Genomic DNA, 19,136 nt, shown 5'->3' on the forward strand with positions numbered 1-19,136 from the left:
AAAGTAGTGCTGTAATTTCTTTAGCTTTAGGGCCATTTTGTATTCAGGAACCTGTTACTAATTAGAAAACAGTATGTATGTAACATTAGTTATGATGGCTGTTCATAGTATTGCCTACTCACCCTACACAAAGTCTTTCTTGGTTGCTATACACATTTTTGCAGGGGAAAGCATGAGTGACACAAATGCATGTCATTCATATTATTATAAACATGCAATATTGTATTCCAGAACATTTCCAACTACACAAAATACATGTAGATCTCTCTACAGCAACCCCCATCAGGACACTGCCTTGCTGAGCCCTGAATTAACTTTTTATTATGTGAAAAAAGATTTCATAAAATTTTGTCAGGTATTTCCCCCCCCCCCCTCTTTCAAAGGCTGAGATTTATTTAGAGTTAAATCAGGCTAGCCAAATCTGCTGTAATGTATCCAGGGATGTGTAGTCCATAGAACTAAAGGAAGGTTACCAATATTCACTTGAGTAATTCAAAACTCTTCGATTTTAACTTTGTGGAAGCTGGAAGGAAATATTTAATAAATGGACGGGCAGTGATGTAGAAATGAAGGTCTAATAGCTACATACAATTGGAAAGATTGGCCAACTCTCATAATTTATGACACTTTATTGTAAGTGTTTGAACAAGGTGAGTGAGAGATGACACACTTTAATCACTTTCACCTATCATAGGCTATCGGCATATTTCACATCATCTTTCAACTTGTGGAGATGGTTGTCTTTGTTCTACCCTGCAGAGTAGAAGAGAAAATGAAAGTTTAGCACATTAAAAATGTTAAGGCTAAGGAGTATCCCATCTTCGCCAACTAGTTATTGAAGAACACTGCTCTGCTAGCACTTCCTCTCTCCCCAAATCTTCTAAACATGCAGCTGAGACTGCTTTGGGACAGTACATAAGCAAGTTCACCTAGGATTCAGGACTTCCTTTCCTAGGCACAGAGCTGGCACCCTCCTACTAGAGGAGGAAGAAAACAGAAGCATATACACTCACCCCAAATCTACGTTCTGTTGTGTGTTGGGCGGAAAGGTGCAAAATGAGCACACAAGCAGCTTGGCTGAGTCCCTATTTTAGAAAAGAGAAAATGAGCAGAGCTGCTGTTTGCCACTCTGGTGCTGGGCAACGGCAGCAGCAAACTGCAATGTCTAGTGCAGCAGGAGAGGCAAATTAAGAGACGTGGCCTTGTAGCACTGTGTGCTCTCCCATTAAACATTTGCACTACATTTGACACGTGTGTTTGAAGACGGGAGAAGTCAACAATTATAAATGTTCCCTGCCAAAGTTCATGGTTGAATAGGAGTGAGAATGTGATGCTGACAAAAGCCTGGGTGCCCAACAGGGCAAGAAGATATGGAACCATGATCCTACATCCATTAGCATACAGACCTAGCACAGATGGAGAATAAGGCAAAGCAGAATTCTATGTATTTATAGAGATACGTCAAATTCAAGACTAATGGGACATTATGCAGGAAAAACCCAACCAAGATACAGTACTAAGAAGCCATTCTTAAAGATTTAGGTTACCTGAAAACCAATTATTTGGTAGGGACATCAGGTACTCAACTTCCAGAAGAAATTATTTTCTTGTCTGAAATTCAGTAATTAATAATATTACCAACAGAAAACCTGCAGTTCCAAAAGGTGTGCAAAGGTGGTCAGAATTCAGGTTGATTTTATGCATTGGATTTGCCCAAATCCAATTATAGGCAGTGATCATTTTAGGCACATCCAACTGACGCACAAGTCCTTTTGGACCAGGAAAAAGGAGGGCTGGGGGCAGGCTTATACACACTCCATTGACGTGTGCTTTGACCCAGAACGCAAGCCCTGCGGAAACAGGGAGTTACCTGTGTACTAATGAACATGAAATACAGTCTTTATTTTAAAAATCTACTTATCAATTAAGTTGTGGGAAATTACTACCAAAAGATGTAATCTAGTAGAAACCATTTCACTATGTGCAAGGCTAAATCCCAGATAAAATCTTGCTTCAGCAAGCAGTTCATCAGACAAGCTACTACACTTCAGCCACCTTTAAGCAATCTGGATAACACTGACCTACCTTTTAGGATTCTTTCATTACTAAAATAACACGAAACGTTTTCTAAAGGTGTATCAGTGCTAAAAGTCACCAGTTATAGCTTTCCTATACATCAGTCAGAAGAGAATTTAAATTTTAATGCTGCACTGCTCACATTTCATAGTATGGAAGTACAATGATTAAGTACTGGCACTCACCTTGTTTTTGCATAATTCCTTCTTATCACAGAAGCTGGATTTTCAAAGCCAAGAATACAGTCATGGGCACATCAATGTTTTATATTGTACTAGAGTCTTACCAAGCCACAGGTTTTCCAACAGGCAAGAAATCCACATCTGGTCAAGCAGAAGTTTCTTCAACAATCTGCAAGTCAAAGAGATTTTTCTTACCTTGTTCAGGAAAGAGTAGCTCTTTTAATTCGTTAAAAGTGTTAGAGACAAACCTTACCTATTCTCATTCCCCTTCCTTTCAGGTCTAAATGCTAGACCTATGACTGGGTGAACTCAAGTAGCTATGACTCAAGGAGGTTCCAACTGGTGAAGAACTCTTGCTAGACTTTCTTCGATATTTCAGCAGTGATAGGCAGTTTTAACTAGCTTTTGGAAAGCTGCTCACTATCAGCATAGTATTTTATGCTTTCACTTTTCTGGAAGTTGAAGCTGGTGCTGTCGCTGCCTTGTCATTCTTTAAATATGCTGACTGGTCCACATACACAATAGGCTGCTGGAAGTCCTGTCTGAGTCTCCTTTGATCCACACTTTGGCTAAGAGGTACATCCTAAAGTCTTTAGAGCTGGTTAATTGCTGTCCTCTGCTTACACTTCTCCACATCAGAGAACTAGGTCTAAGTCACTGGCACCAACAACTGGCAACTTACAGATTGCATGATTAAGAATAGCAGAACAGATTAACACACTATAAAATTGGTCCCCCCTCCCCCCACTGTGTGCCATCAAGGTCCCACCCTCTCCCACAAGAACAAAAAAACTCATCCTCTAGGTTCTGCCCCTACAATCAACAGTAGGCCTGAAAGGGGTGGTTTACATCTACTCTACTCTTCTAAGATGAAATCTGCATATGCAGCTTAGTAATGGGAGGATTCCATTTCACAATACCAACATGATGCCCTTCTACACGTTTTGCCTATTGGATTATAGAACACTAGTTTCCTGTTGGCCAACTACCCAATTCCCACCTTAATATATGCTATTATGATATTACAGTGGTACCTCTAGTTACGAACTTTCTTAACCTGAAAGTGTTCTTAACTAGAGGTGTACTTTCGCTAATGGGGCCTCTTGCTGCCGCTGTACCGCCGGCACACGATTTCCATTCTCATCCTGGGGCAAAGTTCTCAACTCGAGGTAACTCTTCCAGGTTAGGAGAGTTTGCAACCTTAAGTGTTTGTAACTCGAGGTACCACTGTATAGCACTTTGAGGCTGTATCAGTGCTTGACCCTTGTTTATGCACACTTGTACTTTTTGAGATTTAACCATAGAATTCTATACAACCACCACCACTGTATGCCTTGTACAAGCCCAACATACACATTTGGTTGAACCTACAACAATTTTAGAGCAAAGTTTTATAGTGTCTGATAATCCATTCCTATACTGGAATTGTTTACCTGATACTGTTCATTGGCCTAGAGAAGTAGTAACAGAAGAAAATATCCAGCATCATACTGGCAAGTGTCTGAGTTTCTTCTACTCACTGTGCCCTACTCTTCTGGATGTGTACTGACAGAAAGCACTGCTCTGGCAATAGTTAAAAGAGAAGTCTGATCAGGTTGAGAAGGATAGCCTGGGAACATGGCTGTACACAAATTTGGATAAGTGAAGGAGTAGACCACACACCTCTGCTTATGAATTTTATCAAGTTTTGACCACACGATTCTGATGCATAAAAGTATGGATTTATAGCCCACAATACTCCTGTTAGTGACAAATATATATCATGTTCAGCCCAGATATTTCCTGCTGCTAGATTGTGAACCATTTGGTTTTCACACCACCTTCAAGGCCTACAATCAAGGCATTAGAAAGTGTGTGAAATGTGTTGGGTTTGTTCATAGGTCAGAATATTTATACCCAATTGCAAGGAACTTGAAGGGATTGTGCCTGTGCTGTAAGTTTGTTTCAGATAAGAGAGCATGCAGAAATACACAAAGTAGGAAGTATTGACCATTACAGAAGAATCCATGTTTTGAGGGAAGAAATATATACAAATGAAGTTATACAATTAAGCTAAGTAACAGACCCAGGTCATTGGTTTCAAAGTTTTAATTCAAAAGAGTGTGTGCACACACACTTAAATCTGTTTGAGGTTGGGGGTGGGGTGTTAAGCCTCAACAGTAATAAACCTGTTCTGCCAATGCTTAATGTAGTTCCTGTATATACCAATGAAATGGGAGGCAAACTGAATAAAGCTTTAAAATATCTCTTTCAATGCTTATTTACTTATAAGTCTTAGGCTAAGAAACAAAGGCTACAAATTAAGATATGCACAAGCCAGAAGTATCTGGAATTTTCATTTGAAAGTAAAGTTTTTTATCATTCACAAGCACTAGTTTAAATGACTCACTCCTAGTTATACAGCTAAACAAGCTTTAATGCAAACATCTCTTCTCTCCCTTTGCATGTGCAACTCATTTCGTTCGGTTACATATGCAGAAAACTAAGGTTCTTAAACGATTCAGCATTTCTATAGTTTAAATTAATACAGATTATAATGCACTGATTTTTTTTCCTAGCAAGAATATACCCTAAAACTACATTTCTTTATTTAAAGAAGTTTCAGTAAGAAAAAACTGAACTACACAAATATTGGAAAAAATTAAAAGTTCCTTAATTATTTTTAATTCCTGGTACCACTACCACCACTACCACAAATTTACAGGGCAATATACCTGATTTATGAAGAAAAGACAAAGCTACAAACAACAAATTAAAAAAAAAAGTCAGGAATGTACATCTAAACACTACATTGCATTAAATCAATAGCTGCACTCTTTGCAAACTGTGGCTATGACAGTCCTTAAGAAGGGTTTCCTGTTTAAGCTGCAGTAACTTTTTCTGACTATGGTTCATCGCTCCTTCTGTGGCAGATTTTACAGTTCCTCTAATGCATTTGGGACGACTGTCTCAAAGTAACCTGCAGCTTTCCTGACAACTCCTCGCTCTCTCCTAAGAACTGTGTAGCCTGTTGAATACAGGATAAGAAAAGGATTACTCTCAGTGAAACGTTGTATAGTCTTCATATACAACAAGTATTTGTAGCATACCTACCATTATTCTGCTACAATTTTTAGAATCTTCTTCCACCATAGCCACCACCTCCTCCTCCTCCTGATCCATAGCCACCTAAAAATGGGAACATGAACTGTTGAAATAAATATTCTTTAGGAGTGTAACAGACACATGTGTACTTTAGTAAGATGTACTTACCACCATAGGGACTGCCTGAGCTTCTGCCACTGAAACTGCTACCTCCTTTCATGGGTCCATAGCTTGAGGCCTGTTGTCCACTATAATTGCCAAAGTCATTATAGTTTCCACTTCCACCGTAGTTGCCTGAGAATAATAAAATGTAAGGTTTGTGCTTATCAGATCAAGAATTATTTGAGAAGTACATTTCAAGTGCACTACAACTCATTCACATTAACTCACCTACCCAGCACAAAATACACTTTAGTATACAACACGTGTTTCATAACTCCAGATTTACTGTATGAACATAATGGGATTTCAGCTAACTGGACATAATCATGGCTAGGCTGAGTTACTGCAATTGTTCCCAAGAACATTCAAAATACACATGCAAAAATTTATTTCTTGTTCAGTTCTTGCCAACCTTTGTTATACTGGAGAAATAAAAAATGCTCACTCCTTTGCTAAATCATTAAGGGTTCCTGTTCTTTTAATTAACCACATTAATAACTCTGGATACTTAAAATTCTGCTGTGTTAACTTAACCAAGTTCAAAGTTTCTTGAGAGAAGTATGAACAAGATTATTATTCTTTTTCAAAAAATGATTATCGGACAGTAGTCCAGTCCCAGAAAATGAGACTAGTATTCCATCCACACTGAAAGGCATTCACTAGCACAGATCCAAAGTTCCCCAGATCTGAGCACTGAACAGATGGATTGGACTCTTTACACTCCAATGCCAGCATAAAATGCAGAGGCAGAAAGAAAACAACAACAGTAAATGATTCACAATGAGTTTCAGGTAAGAGAGGGAAAGTTTGTAGAATCCATTAACATAGATTCTTAAATAAATTCTGGGCAATGGAACTAGCTGGCTAGAAAGTTGAAGTTGTTCCCTTATTATGTTTTAAGGCTTAATGAATGTTTGTATGAAGCAATGGTGGGGAACCTCATACCTGGGCACAAAACGCAGTCCTTCAGGCCTCTCTATCCAGCCCTTGGGACTCAGCCCAGGTCACATTGCTCACTAGCCCTCCTTTCTACCTTTCTTGAGGGTTCTGCCTGGCTGGAATGTGTCAATGAGCTCTTTGCCCCTGGCTGGGGGATAGAGAAGGGCATGTGCAGAAAACTACAGGGGTACTTTCCTTTGCACACTTTTGCCTTGGGCTCTGTCCACCACTGACATGTAGCCACTGGAAGGTTGCTCAGGTGGGAAAGCAAGCCCTCTTTCTATAGATCCCCTGCTCTGGAGTCTTGTTACCAGTGCAACTCTATAGTTTAAAGAAGACATCCTATAAACCTGGCCTGGGGGGCAGGGAACCATGAAGCTTTCCCATATATCTTTCATACCACTGTGATTTCAAGGGGTTAGAACTTGGAAGTGGTTTTCATTTTCAGCTGAAGTTTACACTGCACAACATTTTAAAAACAGTGACAGGCTAAAGGCCTCAAGCTTGTTATCCAACATGAGCAGAACAGATGGATCAACACAATATACTTCAGGATTCTTACCACCGAAGCTCCCCCCTTCATTGTAACCATCATAGCCTCCACCTCCTCCGCCATATCCACCACCTGGGGTTCCATAGGTCGGGCTGCCACCATAACCTCCTCTGCCGCCGTACCCAGGACTACCTCCATAGTTCCCACCTTGAGAAAGATCAATAGAAGTGACAGAAATGTGAATTTTTTGTTATGAAACGACATGATCAAAACACAAAAGTAACTGGGAACTGTAAAGAAGTATCCAAAGAATCACCAATACTGCATGGAGACCAACCACTATGAAAGGCTTATTACGACTTGGTAATAACTACCAATCAAGTCATCCCAATGGAGAAGTCCAAATAAAATCAATGACTTAGCCATGACTGTCTAAGGATTTGTAGTCACAATTTGCTGTTTACAATCAATGGAAACCATTTCATGTCCATAGATGAAGACTGGTTGCCACTGAGCATGATTTATCACTTGATTACTGGAAACTGCCGAGTATTCCAAGTGCGAGGACCAGAGGCTCTATCTGTCATGGGTCATTCAAACAGCTTGAGGATCACCCATATTTTGGTTATTTATCCTGCTCTGAGAAGGCTTTGTGCATACCCAACTATATTTTGGCTGCAGTCAATAACGCAATTCCAAAGTCTCTTAATAGGTTACATACATTTCACAAATCTAAAAATAATGTTTAGATCCCGAGTTGCCTGTCCATTTACAGAAGAGAATCTGATCCAGTGGAAGCTCTTACTAATAGAAAGAGCGAGCGGAAGGGGGAAGTGTTTGCCAATTTCACCAGTAGCCCTCTGTGCCACACCTATGCAACTTTTATTGGAGATTCCCCAACTACCTGGAGCACTTTTTTAGGGGACCTCCTTCCCTGCCCCCAGGGGTGGTGGCACTCCCATGAGCAGAATTTTGTTCACAGGAACTTAGGATTCATGACACTGGATTAGATCCAGGCTGGGGCACAATCAACTGTCCTTCCAGGTGGCAGGGCTTTGTGGAATGACACAGAAAATGCATCTGCAGCCCTGCCACTCTTTGTGGCCAAGGTGGAAGGTGGGGTGGGGAGACATTCCAGGCTGGAAAGGCAATTGGGCCTGACAGCATCACATGACAGCAGTGAGACCAGTTTGGGATCAGTGGATCCTAGCTTGTCTCAGTCCTATTGCCTTTATTGGAATGCCGCATTCCAAGACCTACCACTGGCTAATTAAATGATATATCTGAAGAAGTGTGCATGCACATGAAAGCTTATATTCAGAACAAACTTAGTAGGTCTCGAAGGTGCTACTGGACATTTTTTTTATTTATTTCGACTGTGTCAGACCAACACGGCTACCTACCTGAATCTAAATGATGAACAGCCTGCCATCAGCTGCCCTGGACAAGTGTGGTGATCACCCAGTCTGATATAAGGGTGTTTTTTTTAGTCCCATGGGATAAGTTAATCATGACTTAAAGGTAAAGGGACCCCTGACCATTAGGTCCAGTCGTGGCCGACTCTGGGGTTGCAGCGCTCATCTCGCTTTATTGGCCGAGGGAGCCGGCGTACAGCTTCCGGGTCATGTGGCCAGCATGACTAAGCCGCTTCTGGCGAACCAGAACAGCACACGGAAATGCTGTTTACCTTCCCGCCGGAGTGGTACCTATTTATCTACTTGCACTTTGACACGCTTTCGAACTGCTAGGTTGGCAGGAACTGGGACCGAGCAACGGGAGCTCACCCCGTCGCGGGGATTCGAACCGCCAGCCTTCTGATTGGCAAGTCCTAGGCTCTGTGGTTTAACCTGCATCCCAATCATGACTTAAGAGAACCCAATTTCTTGTAATACTTAGATTGTCCACAAGTTGTCAGCTTCCCTTTCACATTTCTCACATTAAGATACACCAGGCAGATCTAAGGGACTGACAACCCTCCCCCACAAGTATAATTGAACTGGTATTAGATCCTTACCATCACCAAAGCCATTGTATCCATCACCACTCCCGTAACTTCCTCTGCTGCCACCACCACCACCACTTCCGCCACCGTAACCACCTAAAATCAGAACAAAAAGTGTAAGATACAGTGATGCACTGTAATTCAGGGTAGTATTTTTGGAGGGGGGTGGAGAAGCAAGAACAGATGTTTACCTCTGCCACCAAAACTTCCTCCTCTGCCATAACTTCCACCACTGCCTCCAAAGTTCCCACGGCCCATGAAGTTGCCTGAACTGCTTCCACGACCTAAAGAATAAAGAGAGTGAATTATTAAAATGCTTGTAGGCAGTTATCGCCACAGGCTGTGCTATTATGTAACAAACTCACTTCTCTGTGCAGTTGCCGTTTGCATTTCTTGCTTGGAGAGAGCTTTCTTCACTTCACAGTTATGTCCATTTATAGTGTGGTATTTCTGAACTAAAAGAAGTTTTGAAACGATCCTTATTATAAAAATGCACACAATTGAATAAGCACTTATGCCATATTATTCAGAAGATATTTTCACAGGAGCAGCAGTATTATTTAGTTTTATTTCCTCCTTATAATCAGGAAAGGAAACTCTAAAAATACCATAAAACAAAAGACACATAGCACAAAGAGCCAAAGAAAGGAAGTCAGGAAAACAGTGGGCAATGAAGTTTGTTTCCTAGATCTTCGTGGGCAGAATATATCATATCAACAACAACAAACAGTACAGGCTGGAAACTGGACTGTCTTTCTTAGCTAGACACGTAACTACAAAGACATGTTAATAATAATAATAATAATAGACATGTTAATAATAATAATAGAAAGATTCAGGCAGGGGAGGGGGATTGAAGAGAGGTTGGGGGCAAATCATGCTCCTCATGGTCTAAAATTGTAGGAAAGCCACCACACAAAAAAGTTCAGGAGAGAAAAGCACACCCCCCAGCGCTATATTGAGCTTTAAAAGGGTAATCTTTTAAAATATATTCAATTTAGTAAGAAAGCAAAAGGAAGTCTAGTTCTTACAGTAATTTTTTTGTTCACTAGGAGAAAGTTCCATGCAACAATAGCTTGAAAGAAATATAAAAAGGCTGCACAAAAGGAAAGCATTACATACCAACAATTTTGTCGACTGTATCATGATCATCAAACGTTACAAAGGCAAACCCTCTTTTCTTTCCACTTTGTCTGTCTTCCATTACTTCTATGGTTTCGATTTTGCCGTATTTTTCAAAGTAATCTCTTAAATTATAGTCTTCTGTGTCTTCTTTAATTCCTCCCACAAATATTTTTTTCACTGTTAAATGAGCACCAGGTTTCACAGAATCCTACAAGGTAACAAGTTACATTTAGTATCTCAACCTTCCAAGATGGTGCCATGCCTAAATACTTACAATTGTCTTACAAAAAGATTTGCAAATGATTAAAAGTTCCTACAATTAAGGTTTGACAAATTCAGTATATATACTTAAATATTCACTTACTTCTCTAGAAACGGCTCTCTTTGGTTCCACCACACGCCCATCAACCTTATGTGGTCGGGCTGCCATAGCAGCATCTACTTCTTCCACACAAGAATAGGTCACAAAGCCAAAGCCTCGGGAACGTTTTGTCTGTGGGTCTCTCATCACCTTCAAGAAAGTTAAAGCATATAACAATAATTTAGGCACTGACTTTTGTGAATGCTGCAAACCTGTGCATACTTACCTAGGAGTAAGCCCCACTGGAAACAGTGAGACTTTCTTCCAAGTAAGCACACATAACATTGTTAACAGTAAACTGAATGCTATGATCACTTACCACACAATCTGTAAGTGTGCCCCATTTTTCAAAATGTTCTCTTAAACTATCATCTGTAGTTTCAAAGCTCAGGCCACCAATAAACAGTTTTCTCAACTGTTCGGGTTCTTTAGGATCGTAGCCCTGAAAGAAGATAAGTTTCAATATGCTGTATGAGATTTGTGTTATTGCAGTGAAGTCCACCCACACAATTCACAGTAACTTACTGTCTTTATCACACTTCACTACAATTAGGTACTATTATACTGCTTTGCTGTATTTTTTAATGAAAAGTGAGGTCTGCAAATATTTAAATAAATAATAAACTCAATTGGCTCTCGGTACACTTACTTCTACATAAACAAGTTTAAAGGGTGCAAATCCAGGATTTTGTTACATAGTGTATAAACAGTTCTTACAGCCTCATTCAGTGCATGTTTACTCAGTAAAGTAGCCATCCAATGCGTTCTAGGCAAGTTTATGGAAAAGGAATCCCATCATGTTCAACAGTGCTTACCCTCAAGTCTGTCTTAAGTACAACCCTCTACACATTTACATGAAATTAAGTCAATGGGATTTTGGAGCAGACATGCAAAGGTCTGTGCTGTTAGTGTGCTAGAGGCAGCTAGGATAAAGACATAAACTTCAACCAAGAATCTAACACTTTCATCAACTGATGTCTTTGGTCTGTGCATATAAAGAAATGTTGACTATTTCAAGTTAAGTTAAAAGGAGCAACAAACCAAAAACCTTTAATGCCATGTCGTGAACTTCAGAGGATATACAACTCTAGCAAAAGTTGGCTAATCACTAAACACATCAACTAACGGTACTTATAATTTTCTACTTACCATGCCTAACATCTCAACCCCCAGATTTATTTGTTTTTTGCAGGAAGAACAAAACTTTAGGCTACACAACACGAGAGAGCATCCAGTCCTACTTAACTTTGTAAAGTTCAGAATAATCTGCACACAACGGAATAAGAATGTTGCTGCATTTTTTAAATAGCCAACTGCATTGCTTATGGCTCAGAAACACACCATTGCACTACAAAACAAAGGTGTCCTCTGTGCATGGCATAAGTGAAAAAGTTTCAGGAGACACAGGATTTGTCCCCATATAGATGAGTCCTAATCATTCCAAAGAGTAGATGAAGTATTTCAATTCTAAGAAACATAAGGAACAAGATGTTCTTACCCATTTTATATCACTTTCTCATTTACACTTCATGTACCAAGGCAGGGACCACCAATGTGGTACTCATGGAGCCTAGGGTGCCTTCCAGTATTTCCAACGGCACCCGCAAAAGGTCTTAAGAAACATCATCTAAAAAATCCACAGTGCCTGAGAGACTCTTTGTTCTTTCTGCTCAGTTCCTCTTTACACTGGCTCAGTCTCTCCTACATTGAACACCCCCCCTCCACTGCCATTACACATTTCATTAGATGCCAGGGCTGGACACTCACCCCTCCCTTCCCTTTCAAACAAGAGTTTCTCTCCGTGACTGAGCACAGCAGAGACTGATGAGGGGCATGCCTGCCTCATTCTGTGGTCATCTTTTTCCTGCTCTTTTAGATGTGGCAACCATTTTGTGTTATGCTGCAAACTCCATTGTATCAGTTTTGCTATGTCGCGCCCCCATGGGAACCGTTTTGTGACGAGCACCCAAGGAACTTCGCATTAAGGTTGCATAAATAATGTGTCGAGAGCTATTATTTATAAAATTATGTCCCTGCTGGGGGAAGGCTATAGCTCCAACAGTTCCATACCCTTCCCAGTTCCTCTATACACACACCCAAACTAGGGAGGTGACTGACAGCTCTGGAACTGGTGTAATGAATTTTATGGGGCATGAAAATAAAACCTCAGGGAAGGATGAAGAAGCACAAGAATGCTGCTCTGTCCTCACGTCTCCCCTGCTCATACAATCCCAGCAGGGCACTGGTAATGGTGGCTCATTTGCCTATGGTTCCTCTTTTAAGCTGCAACCTCAGGTGTCTTAGTTTGCAGGTAGAAATTACATGTTTTATTACAGGTGATGTATATGAGAGACTAAATAAAAGCCTAATGTTAAAGTCTTCAAACGGAGGAGCTATAATTCAAAGGAACAGAAAAATATAAATGTTTCCTTTTCTTTTTTTATGTACTACACTCTCACTTCACAATGTGTTTACTTTCTCCCTCAGAAGCAGGTTAGATGCTGTAGGAACTCCCCAATATCAACAGTATTTTTAACCATCGCTCCTTGAAAGTAGTACATTTCTCTGAATTAAGCTATTGATTCTTCTGGGGAGACTCCAAACTAAGTAACAGATTTCCCTAAATTATATTTTATTTTGTCCCTACACAAGAGGCTTAACAGCCACATGTTTTCAGAGAAACAAGTACAATGTTCTGCAACAGCCTTCTTAACTGACGCCCACAGCATTCCTAATTATTAGTGGAGAAATGTATGCCTAGCTAACACAGTTTAGCATAAAAGCATAGCTCACATCGCCAATTCTACAAGACTTTAATCTTTCCCATCATGGTTTTTATGGCAACTATTCTGGAATACTAGGGGGCTTCTAGGTAAAACCTGAATTATGGAAGCTGGTTACCAAATGGACACGGTATAAATTGGTCCAAACCGGAAGACAGAAGGTCACAAATTTTGGTTATCTTTAGTAGCCAAGCTGAAGCTTTGTGGTCATTCAGTCTCTCCTTTGCTGTGAAACATGCATGTTTACCAGGAAGCAAGTCCCAATGTTTTCAGTGGGGATTAAATTGTGCAGGACTACAGCCTTAGTCTCTGATCTCCTGCTGGACCTCCAGATGCAAGATTTGACAAAATGGCAATCCTCAACCTCCTTATTTGGGTGGGGCCTTGAGGCTCTTTGCAGCTCTTGATTTCTACTACTGAAGTGTCCCATCCCAACATTTCTCTTCAGAGCTGCTTTGACAGCAAGCATCCAAGGTGTTTCTTACATCTAAGTCACCCACAGCCAAACATTCATGCTTGGAGTTGGGAGAGCAAGGTTGGGGTCTTCCTTCTTATGTTCAGAACTCTTATGGGGATGATACCCACCCCAGATCCAAGCTACAGAGCAAGGAACGGGCTCCACATCTTCCTTGCCAAAAGATGAGGGCAGCTAGAAAAAACTTAAAACTGGTAAGTTCTCATAAAGCAGGACCTTTGTCATGATGGACTCATTGCAAAATGGCAGCTAGCTTTCCCTTGTTCCTCCTGCCTTCCACAAACAGGATGTCTTTAGATCTTACGCATTCCATTCATCTGTGGGCAGTTGGTGGATGGTGCTGCCTCACAGTAAGATCTTGTGGTTTTTTGGAACTCTACAATTATACAACACAGAACTAAAACCATAACCCCATACATTACAAGCCACCATTCAGAGTTTGTAAGAAGTCATGGGGGGCACTGGAGAAGGGAAATATATGGATTCTCAAAAACAGCTTTATTGCTAAAGAGCTCTAAAATATTTCCCACTACAACTCGTTCAGAAATTGATCATCCCCACTCCTGGCAGCATCTGGCCTTGTTCTCAGTCATATGGTAAACCTATGTTTGGTCTGACACTCTTAAGATTGCAGACATGACCTTCTATGACGTAATGCTCCTCTGCTTTGAAGACTACTGAACACCTTACCCCCAACACACTAGTTTTCTATACTGAGTATCTTTTTATGAAGGCGTATCCAACAATGGATGCAGTCCGAAATTTCTAAATCCTAATCAACAGGCAATACTCAGTCCTTGCTCATTTCTGTATATTGTATTTCTGGAGAACCATTAAAAGCTTAGTAAAATGCCTGTTCATAGAATTTGATCACTTTTATACCATTATAGACACAGCACTGCTGGTTTTCCAGTTCAAGACTTCATAGTAACACTCTCAATATGCATAAGTATTAAGATAGAAGCTATTATAGAAATCACCAACTAGTGTGGCGAATGAAAAGTATAATACATGCGTAAGAGCCAAGCAGAAGAGAAGAATGCAATGTAGCGTCTGAGCAAACACAGTGTTACCAAAGCAGCAGAAAGCAAGAATTCTCTGTTTACCCATGTAACAGAACTAGGAAAAAATAAAGTATTCCACCTGTGAAGATCTTCTTCCCCTCCTCTTGTAATCTTCAGCCTCTCTCTCATCTTTACACGCCATTTTTGGAGAGCGTTCTGACTCAGTTGCTCCTTTTAACCTAGATAACAAGTAGCACGAGTAATTTACCCGTTCCTAAAAGTTTTTACTTTCTTACTCTCATACAAATAAATGGCTTATTTTAGTGAAGCAAGCATATGGGAGCCACTTTAAAGGGATGGTACTGTATGAGAGAATGAAACAATGTCTTTAATCTCAAGCCATTTATCCTGAAATATGGAACTCATCTGTTTGCACCCTGAATTGCAAAGCAGTAGCTAGCAAAAAAGGGGAACAAATGCCTGAATAGGTCAGCCAGGCATATAACCTGACAGTATCACTGGAAATATATTACTATTTAAAAACCCGACAGTATCTTTATTTATTGTGGAAGCCAATTCAATAGCAAGCCAATCAGACACTGTTCAGATGTGTTTAAACATGCTTTAGAGTACCCGAGATTAGTTTAAAGGCAGGTCTCTGTGCTTCAACCCCTATAGTCCACTGACTGAAGGAAGGCCTGGTGGAGGAGCGGGAAGGAATCAAGAGCCCAGTCTCCCTTTAACAGCCAGCCAGCGCCCTTTCTCTCACCCCTATGCCAGCGCCTAGGCTCTTCCGCCTCTCCTCCTCATTGTGTTGTCTGAGTCCACCAAACCTGCCTCTCCATACAAGGCTTACGTCACAGCTACTTTGCCTTCAAACCTGGCGCCTCTCGTTCCTGCGAGACATCCGGGTCCTTGAAGCAGAGGCGGCCTTTTTTACTAGGCCAGCGGCTTAAAGAAAGGGGTGGGAGGGATTGACGTCCTTGTTTCCCTGCTTTCAGCTGGGGTATCACTGAACCCACAGTTCTGATCCTTGATATAGATTCAGATATCTATCTCACAGCGATGGCCATGTTGTTGCCTAGATGCGCCATTTCCTGCTTCTCACAGAGAAGCAATAATTTAAAAATCCCTCGGCAGGATAAAGGTGCCCATAACAACTCAACAGAGAAGCCCCCAGTTTCGGGCACTAGCATGTGCATTGCCTTACAAAGTGCCAGCAAACAGAGGCGCTGCTTATCTTTCTAGCCTCACGACCTATTTCCTGTGAAACACTACATTTAAATAATTAGCCCTGCCAATGCAATTCTCCCCATAATTCAGGTTGGAGAGGGGCTGGCTGGGAGAGTGATTTAGGACAACCCTCCAGTGTTTCACTCCTCATAATTGAAGGCTGCATTGTTTTCAACAACCCTGCAGTGTGGTCTGGTGGTGTTGCAAAACAGGGTGGTGGATACAGCCCAAGTTGGACAGAAGAAGTGGCTTACAACAGGCCTGCAATGTAGTTCATTGCAATTATGCTACTATTGCAAGTTGCGGGGCTGTGTTAGGTCAAATCTAGCAATTATGTCCTCCATTTATTTGTATGCAGAGGGGGTGTAGTTTTGATCAAAAATATCAGCCCCCACCTGTTATGCTGAGCAGGGACATTTATCCTTCTAAATTTTGCTTTTTTGCAGGGAATAGCTGTTGCCAAACCAGTTACATATAAATAATGGAAGAAAGAAATGGCCAATTAAAGCAAGAAATTCAAGAGGCCTTCTCTGAATCCTTTTATAACTCAAGACAGACAGTAGCTTCTACTGAAGAGGTTCAACACCTCACACTTGGGGTCCCTTCCAACTCTACGATTCTATGACCCAGGTCCCTAACACTCAGCTTAGATAAGCAAAGCTATAGAGAGAATGCAAACCCTGAAACAGTGCAAAAAAGCAAGCCCCAATACACCCTGCATAGCTCGTTTCAGCAAGAAGGCCAAGGAGAACATTAGTATCATGAACAGCATATAGTTCTTGTTACAGGTACAATACAAAGCCCTTTTCCTGCTACAGGTAAACAGGATTAGGCAAGACTGCTAAGTCACATAAATAATACTTAGATGTTCCAGAAGGTTATTTCTAATTTTCATGTACAAAACAACAAGTGTTATATACCATCAAGTGCAGGAATCCCCAACCTGCGGCCCTCCAGATGTTTTGGCCTACAACTCCCATGATCCCTAGCTAACAGGACCAGTGGTCAGGGATGATGGGAACTGTAGTCCAAAACATCTGGAGGGCCGAAGGTTGGGGGTGCCTGATTAAGTGTTTCTGAAGCTTAATAGGATAACAGATAAAATCTGTATGTCAGCTAGAAATTTTAAAAAACAAAAACCAGAATGCAATGTAGAGCACAACATTGTTATAGTTTTTTTTGAAGCAACATGTGTTTGACATTTCAAGTCTACATGTGCAAAGGTTTTAATCATGGATAGTTGTCTCCAGATTTGCAAAATATTATTTGGCATGTCATCATACAAAAATGCTTGTTATACTTTAGTTCAGCATTGGTTTGAGGAGGACTTTCATTGAAGCTACACAATCAGGTTCAGTTTTAATTAAATCTAATTTAAGATTTCAAGGTCTGGAAAGTCTTCTCACATCCAATCTTAAAAAGATATTTTATTCACATCCTTATGTTGATTTTTTGGTTACAGAATGGATATAATAAAAATTAAATTGGAACCTTATGGAGCTTTCTCACAAGTAATTCTATCAAAAGCATAGGATAGAATGAATTTATAAAGGGGACTCATCTACAAAACTAATCACTCAATGGGGTGTTGAATCCATTACTTTCGTTCAGAATTCAGCTGCCAGGCTTTTGATCATACTGGTAGAGAAAGATAATTAGCTAGATAATGTTATTAAAGAGGCATTTGAAGGCCTGGTTGTTTGCATGAACCAGAAAACTCCAGTCACTGGCTTTAGTGACAGCCACCAAAATACTCAGCAAGACAGACAGAATTAGGAACAGCTACAATTCAAAATCAACGTCAAACCACCAGTTATTCAGAACTATTGGGGGGGGGGGAAGAGAACGTGTTTTATCTCAAGCACCATTGGGCCACGTGGACAAGTGCAAGATATCCCATAATATTATAACTGAAAGCACCCGAATAATTGATTTATGGGAGGCAGTTAGTCTTAGCTGTTCTGCTGCTGTGTAGGAGGAACTGGGTGCTTTTTTTGTTAACTATTTTATTTTCATTTAAAAAAAACCACACCGGTTATGCAGCTAAAAGATATAGCAAATTCTAATACATATTTTTTTTGGGGGGGGGGGTTGTCCTCAGCCAGGTTCTCAGGATGTGTTTCGTCGTCGCGCTCAAGTCAGTGGGATTTTACTCGAAAGGTTATACTTTTAAACTTTAAAAAGGCGAAAGCTGCACAAGTGGCTCGGGAAGTCGAATGAGAACCGGCGAGACCATCGAGTGATAGGCACTTGGATCAAGTCACGGGTTGTAATTTGCATATATATATCTATATCTATATATCTATATCTATATATATATATATATATATATATATATTCAAGCCTACTATAGAGTTGAGGGAAGGATTTTGGTTTGGGTTCAACTTAGGAAAGGGCCTCCTGCGGCTGCTCTCGCTCAAACTCGAGCCTCTTTCTCCACAGGGTTACAATGGCGCCCAACAGAAGCCTCTCCCGCCCAACTGCCGCCGCCCTCTCGCGCCATTTCGGATAATTAGCTGTTTGCAGCTGGATAAAGCAAGAACCGAGGTGGTTGGAAAGGGGGGGGGGGTGGATGGGGAGAAGGCCAGGAGCCGAGCCAGCCAATCGCTATCCCTCCCGCGAGCCCCTCATACGCCGCGCCACGCGCCCGCTCCCTCTGCAACCCCCACCCACCCACTCTCACGCCCGCTCCGCAACCGCCGTTGCAGGACCCTCTCCCTGCCTGCCTGCCTGCCTTTCCCGCGCGGCGGCGGCGCCGACAAACGTTACCTCCATTTTGTGACTGGATTTAGCCTCCTTCAGCCTCAATATGGAGCCGAGAGGAAGAGGGTGGGCGGGGCGGGTCAGAGGAAAAGCGGGGCACGTGAGAGGAAGGCGGGCTCGCGGGGGCGGGAGGGAGAACAGCAAATAAACGGGCGTTTAGCGGGAGGGGGAGGGGAGGTGGGCGCGCGTGCACGAGCGCGGAGCGTTTAATGAGGGCGCTCGAGACGCGGGGGGAGGGTGGGGTGAAAGCCGTGTTTCGTGCTCGTGCCTGACCACGAGTGAGGGCCGATTCCGGGTTATGGGTGAGAGGGAAGGTCCCTCACCACCACCACCCACCTTCCCTTTGCCTCAGCCCAGTCCTCCCCAACGGCGCCGCCGCGGCCAAGACAAAGAGCGCGCTGGCACGTGGGACGGGATCGCGCGCGCGGCGACGGCGGCGGCGAGTGGGAAAGGG

The 19,136-nt window shown here is 41.7% G+C and overlaps 1 protein-coding gene across 14 annotated transcripts; it reads right to left on the reverse strand.

The window, feature by feature from the left end:
* Positions 1-611: 611 nt before the first annotated feature.
* HNRNPA3 (heterogeneous nuclear ribonucleoprotein A3) lies at positions 612-19,111 on the reverse strand. 14 transcript variants are annotated; one of them, XM_081181984.1, is made up of 16 exons: positions 18,689-18,843; positions 14,826-14,925; positions 10,744-10,866; positions 10,428-10,574; positions 10,061-10,271; positions 9,304-9,393; positions 9,130-9,222; positions 8,951-9,034; positions 7,006-7,155; positions 5,511-5,636; positions 5,352-5,426; positions 2,512-5,265; positions 2,363-2,427; positions 1,548-1,611; positions 1,014-1,085; positions 612-753 (listed from the first exon to the last, which is right to left on the reverse strand). In XM_081181984.1, exons 2-11 carry the CDS (start codon positions 14,886-14,888, stop codon positions 5,371-5,373), a joined length of 1,143 nt encoding a protein of 380 aa, XP_081038110.1. In that variant the 5' UTR covers positions 14,889-14,925; positions 18,689-18,843; the 3' UTR covers positions 612-753; positions 1,014-1,085; positions 1,548-1,611; positions 2,363-2,427; positions 2,512-5,265; positions 5,352-5,370. The 14 variants fall into 14 exon arrangements, with proteins under 14 accessions (XP_081038110.1, XP_081038103.1, XP_081038108.1 ...); XM_081181977.1 differs by lacking the exon at positions 2,512-5,265; XM_081181982.1 differs by having other exon boundaries at positions 1,548-2,427.
* Positions 19,112-19,136: the final 25 nt, after the last annotated feature.

The sequence above is a fragment of the Podarcis bocagei genome (genome assembly GCF_964188305.1).
Source record: "Podarcis bocagei genome assembly, chromosome: 1".
NCBI classification, from domain to species: domain Eukaryota; kingdom Metazoa; phylum Chordata; class Lepidosauria; order Squamata; family Lacertidae; genus Podarcis; species Podarcis bocagei.

Bases quoted from the DNA above. Each gene is read 5' to 3' on its own strand.
- HNRNPA3 (XM_081181986.1), bottom strand. From the start codon at position 14,888: ATGGCGTGTAAAGATGAGAGAGAGGCTGAAGATTACAAGAGGAGGGGA. The intron at 10,272-10,427 runs GTAAGTGAATAT...GTTACCTTGTAG, and splicing joins AGAGAGCCGTTTCTAGAGAA to GATTCTGTGAAACCTGGTGC. The intron at 9,035-9,129 runs GTAAACATCTGT...TTCTGATTTTAG, and splicing joins AGGAAGTTTTGGTGGCAGAG to GTGGTTACGGTGGCGGAAGT.